The sequence below is a fragment of the Phoenix dactylifera genome, chromosome 2, assembly GCF_009389715.1.
Source record: "Phoenix dactylifera cultivar Barhee BC4 chromosome 2, palm_55x_up_171113_PBpolish2nd_filt_p, whole genome shotgun sequence".
Taxonomy (NCBI): Eukaryota; Viridiplantae; Streptophyta; class Magnoliopsida; order Arecales; family Arecaceae; genus Phoenix; species Phoenix dactylifera.
In genome coordinates this window covers 22,007,715-22,013,723 of record NC_052393.1, presented here as the reverse complement: position 1 = coordinate 22,013,723, position 6,009 = coordinate 22,007,715, and the positions used below count along the sequence as shown (strand labels likewise).

General features: G+C 38.1%; 1 protein-coding gene across 1 annotated transcript in view; it reads left to right on the top strand.

Annotated features, from left to right (window-relative positions):
• Window positions 1-425: 425 nt before the first annotated feature.
• The window catches only part of LOC103716998, a 46,619-nt gene continuing 41,035 nt past the window's right edge, over window positions 426-6,009 (top strand). Inside the window, exons 1-2 of the mRNA XM_008805221.4 lie at window positions 426-937; window positions 3,693-3,779. Of these exons, the coding sequence (XP_008803443.1) occupies window positions 542-937; window positions 3,693-3,779 (483 nt within the window). The 5' untranslated portion in view covers window positions 426-541. The remainder of the gene's footprint in view (window positions 938-3,692; window positions 3,780-6,009) is intronic.

The window sequence follows — 6,009 nt, the reverse complement described above, 5'->3', positions numbered from 1 at the left end:
TCTTGACCACTGTGAAATCTGAAATAAACGGGATCTAGTTACCTAATTGTGATGCGATGGGACCCAACAACGTAGCAATTAAGCTTGATGCCATATGGCATAAGCCTATTGGAGAAATGAACAAGAACATTGCTGTTCTCTGCACGAAACGTGGCAGCGGAGAGTTTGAATCTTTGCATGGAATAGGCCCAAAGCATTTTTCAATAGATAATATTTTCATGCATTTTCAATCTCAGCCGTCCACCTGGAAAATGTAGGATAAAATAGACCTTAGGTTAAAACTAAATGGTTCGCTAACGATATAATTAGTTTCCATCATTAATTAATTAAACACCCGAGACGGTTGGTAATCCAAATCAAGGAGGAAATCCAATAGGAGCCTTCGCCATTAAATTAAACTCCCCTAAATCCTCCCTTTCCCCTATCGTCCCCCCTTCCCCTGCGTGTCGCCCGCTGCTAAAGTGCGCCGGACGCGGATCCTTTATAGCACCGCGTCACCATTTCTCTCCTCTCTCCTCTTCTCCTTCCGCGAGAGGAAGCGATGGCTCGGGAGCTCTTCTCCCGGCGGGGTCCGCATCCGGCCGACCCCCGGCTCCCCTCCGACGGAACGCACCGGCCGGCGATGGATCGCCGGCACCGGGCCCATGCGGCAGCGCGGAAGGGCTTGACGTGCCGGCCGTCGCGCGTCATCATCGGCGGCCTCGGCCTCGCCGTCGTCGTTTTCTTCGCCCTGGGGCTCTGGCAGCAGAGCACCATAATGGGCAGGCTCGGGGACGACGCAGCCGGCCGCCGCCGCGGAAGCGGCGGGGGCCGGCCGCTTGGTAGCGTGCTGCGATTCGTTCCGGCGGATCTGCAGCGGCGGTTCGAGGAGCAGGGCGGGCTCGATAGGCTGAGATCTGAGCGGGAGCCCGGCATCCGGCGGCCAAGGGTGGCGCTGGTGAGTGATTCTTAATCCCTTGGGATTGCTTCTTGATCTCTTTCTTTCAGGTTCTTGGTTCAAGATTCTGGGTTTTGAACGTTTTTCGTCTCTTTTCGTTGCTGTTGGATTTGATTAGAGGAAATTCATGCCAAGAATCTTGCATCTCAATTCATCGTTCTTTCATGTTTGTTTTCTTTTTCTCTCGAGCTGGAAATTTCTTTTCACTACAGTTCTGGCGGATTTTGAGGATACACCACAGACTGTTTTCACTTAGAGTCACTTGCATTAGGTTTTGCTATATGCTCTGATTCAACTGAATCTAATCAGATTCTTTTGTCTTATAATCCTAACAACTACAATGCTGTCAGTTTCCAATTCGAATCTTCTTGACGTATTGGGTACGTCATTCTTATTACATTACTCTTTTCCCATCATGTTAATGATGTGAGAGTAGTGGTGATAGAAATGAATTATGCTATGTAGATTACATGTGAACTAAGTGGCACAAACCACAAGCTAATACTAATCTGTCATGGAAATAACTGAGCTACATTGCACTCCAAATTCATCACCCCCATCAGATCTATAATTGGAATGCTTTCAACAACCCTTATTCCTAGGGAGTATGGAAAGAAAAGAATTTAATCCTAGACTAGTAGTTATTTGAGACTCACCCGCTCACCAGATGAGATCAAAAATAATTGAACCAAGGAATCATAAAGAAAGTACTAGGGCTCAAAGTCAGCTTTGAGTAGATATAGTATACAATTGAATTGGAATGAAAGCCAAGAATCATAAAAGGCATTCGACCCATATTATCTAAAAATTCACTTCTTCATTTGACCTATCTTTTTTGGTAATTTGATGCCAAAACTGAAGGCTGATTCAGGTTTACACTCCTTAGAAATCCTGCTTTCTTGATGTATAAACTAGAAGAATCACTTGGAGCTTTCGGAAGTTTTAGTTGCTTCTCCGAGCCATTGGCCTTTGCTATTGTGATTCAAGAAACTTTTAACGTAAAAATGATTAAGTTCTTTTGCTGCAAAAATCAACCCCTTGGAGAGAATCTTAATAGTTTCTTTGTTTTATGCGACAACCTTAACTAGTTAGGACAGTAATAAGATTGATCTTATTTCGCACATGATGCATTCAAACCCTTATGATGTTCTGTTACTTGTTTTTAACATTGATTCTTGGGTGCTGATCTTTCATTGTATAATTAGCCTTAGTCCAACATGAATGTGGCTTGATTTAGGTCCAACCTAGATTCGTGACCCAGCTCCATGGATCAAAATTGGGTCACCATGAAGTTTAAAATTTGCAGTATGCTGGTATGGTACTTATCATTATGTTATATCATACCAACACAGGGTATGGGCCATTATAAGAATTTTGAAAAAAGTTCAAAAACACTTTTAGGGTTGATATTGAGTGGTATGGGTTGGTATGATGTGGTTTGAGCTACTTCAAGGCGGTATAATTGGTTTGAGTTGGTTAGCTTGTGAAATCGCCCCTAGAGATGCGGTATACCAAACCTTTGGTTGTTAAGGTACACACTGGTTGGTATGGAATATTATGTGTGAGATTTGAATTTTCAGTTCCAATGTTGACTTGGCTCTCCTATTAGGCTATGTAATTTCATTCAAAACTAGAATAGCCTTGCTAACCCAAACTTGACTTAACGAGACCTACTAAAATTTATCAAAAATGCTAGGACCATAAATATCAACTTCTTTGTGGACCTTTTGACAATATAGAATCATATTTTGGTTCCAATGGTTGATAAAAACCAATTCAGGTTAGTTAGAGTTCATATCGGACCTGGTGGAGGTACATTTCATGTCAAACTTGCACCATTATGTCTCACTACCAACACCCTCTAGAACTGTTAATTACAAATTGATAACAAGAATAGCCATCATCAATGCAAATCTATGAATAAATGCGTCAAATATTTCCTAAAGCAAATTGATTTCTAAAATTCAAGGACCATAAAAGCAACACTGAATTTGTTTATTGTTAGCTCATGTATTTGATAGAATAAGTTAGCGATGCATGTCTGGTCCATATTTGAGATAGTTCTTTTTTTCCAGTCCAAGCCTGATCTTTTGATTGAATCAGGTTATTCTTGGGTCAGTCCCTAACTATATAGTTATATTTGTATTGCACTTTTGCTTCATTAATACTTTTTTCCCATCAAAGATGCATTTTTATTGGTTTTTTCTTTAAGATATTAGATTCGGAATTGTATAACATAATTTTCTATTGTATTTTTATTATGAGAGTTTGCTTTCCCCTACTTTGGCCTTACAATTGTATATAAAAGATATAGAAACCCATATTTGATCACTTTATTTTTTAACTCCACTACGAAACACTGCATTATTAAATAATGTGATGCTGCTAGAAATTCCTCTCAGGCACCAATTATGTGGACTTCCTCTTAGCATCATAAATCTTTCAGTTGATTTACAGAAGTAGTCTTAGTAGTTCAGCATCCACAACCTTCTTTTTGTCCACCAATTACATGACAACATTTAAATATAAATGGCTCTAAGTTGAAAATTTCTTAACCCGTCTCAATAATTGGATGGATGTTTTATGTTCTGAGTTTGGCATTAAATCCCTGAGACTGAGAACCATAGATTTTTTATTTGGGTTGTACTTAGAACAACAGTCTAGGGAGCCCTGTGCGCTGAGCCACTGTTTGTATACTATGACACGACAATGATATTTTTCTGTCAACTGACTTTGGCGATGTTCATTATCTCAGGTCATAGGAAGTATGGACAAAGATTCGCGAAGTTTGATGCTATTAACTTTGGTGAAAGATCTTACAGAGCTGGGATATAGATTTACAGTGAGTTACTTTCGCATTCTCCTAGAGAATCCTGCGTCACTTACATGATGGAAGCTCTTGCAAAGCCACATCTCTATATATGTTTGTGTATGCTAATTTCTATCTAGCAACATTGTTAAAGCCTAGTTGCATCAAACTCATATTAAAAATACATTATCCAAAAGGGTAATATTATTAATGCTAAAAAAGTTTCCCATTCTTATCGATAAATGAAATTTCATTTGTGAAATTTGATTTATTGTATATGTTCCTGTATCTTGTCTAGAAGTTCTGCTAACAAATTTTTGATAGATAGTATAATCCAAAGTGCTGACATTTTCTTGTAAATTTTGTGTTGTTCTTATATTAGAAATCTTAGTGGTCTTCCATTGATTCAGTTTATCTTAGATTATGCTTTACTTATATGGAAACAATGATCATCTCATAGGTTCCAGTTGCTTCTGCAAGAAAGGCAGGACTATTTGGAGTCTGATTTTTGTAAGGCATTTTTAAATTGGGGAAAGTTGTAGGATTGTTGAATAATGATCGTTAGTGGGAGATTCTACATGATCGTACAAGACAATATGAAGGTCACTAGTACAAATTCTAAAATGACATCAAGGACATTCTATTCTAAGTTGTTATGGTGCAATTTTTGACTGCAATCTGTCATTCCATGTTAATTTTTTCTTCTAGAAATGGTGTTTATGGATTTCTGGGATCATTTTCTTGTTATAATTCAGAAACTCCCATCAATACTCTAATGTTTAGATAAACCTTCTTGTTTCTGTACAACAACTTCATTTTGTGTCTTTTTAACTAAGTTTGTTGTTAAGATGAGATTGTCGCCGAGATTAAATCAGTCAAGTTTTCAATTATAGTAGTAAGTTGGTGTATATGGATGATATCTTTTCATGATGTGGTGCTTAAGCCATCAATCTTGATGTTTTGGGTAGGGTTGTTTTTTCAATTCTTCATCTGTGGATACAGTTTTATTAAAAACAATTAGAAATGTCAGGATGGTAGGTTAGTTTCTTTGTTTGATCCCTTTATTTCCATTGACATAATCTCTACTAATATATGATTAGTTCTGAATTGGAAAAACATCATTTTTTCTAATACTATGACTGAAATAAACTTAATAAAAGCTAGAGGCCTGGTAATTAGGAGACAGAATGGAGTGAAGGTGGAACTTTGCAGAATGCTGAGTGGACTTCGTGATGACATAGATTCCATTTGTCTGACTTGTGTAGATGGTCCTTAAGAAAGCTTTAGACAGTATGCTTGTAGTTAGCCTACTAGGTGATACTACCAACAAGGAACTAGATGGGACCAAGCATAGCTATGAAGGTGTTGTAGTAAAAAAAGATAGAAAATGATTTAAAAGCTGTTTGTGAAGAACAAGAACTAATGCTTTAGGCGCATTGGTTGCCCGGGTAATACCACTAAAAGCAAAGAGCAAGTGAGATGACTTTTTGGTAATTAAGGCTTCAAATCTGGCATTTTTTTCTCTAAGGAAGTCAAGCAATGGATGGCGATAGGTTCAAGGGAAATCTTAAAAATCTACAGACTATATGCTTGTGTAGTGGGAGAACTTGTCAAAGTAGAGGAGATGTGAAAAAGTATTTAGGATATGAAAATAGAATTGGTGGGTTACTGAAGGCTTGTTTGTTAAGAACTTGATCAAGAAGATTGAAGAATGTTTAGGAAAGTTTCTTGACTTGGGATGGGTATCCTATTATATTACATTCTAAAGATTAGACCTTCAAAAAAATGAGATAGATGGAATAAATTAAAATTTCTCATATTTTTCCATGATGATTTGTTATAGTTTGTCTATTGTTAGATCAAAAGCTAACGACGTTTCATAAAAATATAGATGACAATCTTGTCTTCCATGGCATGCATAACAAAAGACATCTTAAGATATACAATTGGAAGAAAGAAGACAATGTGGAAGCTATTATTGTCAAAGACGCACCTAGGTGCAAGGTGCATGCAAGGCTTAGCCTAAGCACCTAGCTTAGCCGCCCTAGGCAAGGCTCCTTTGATTAGGTGTTGGAAAAGAATCCTTTTTTAGCACTTTGATAAAAGCCCGAGTGCAAATGCAAAGTGTGCCCTCCAACTTTGATCCTAGTCATAGGATTTCAATCACATTTGATAATGATGACCAGCTTAAAAAAAGAACGGGAGAGAGGATTAGGATCCGAAGTCCTAATCAAGAGGAACCATCTAGCGAATTGGAAGCTTC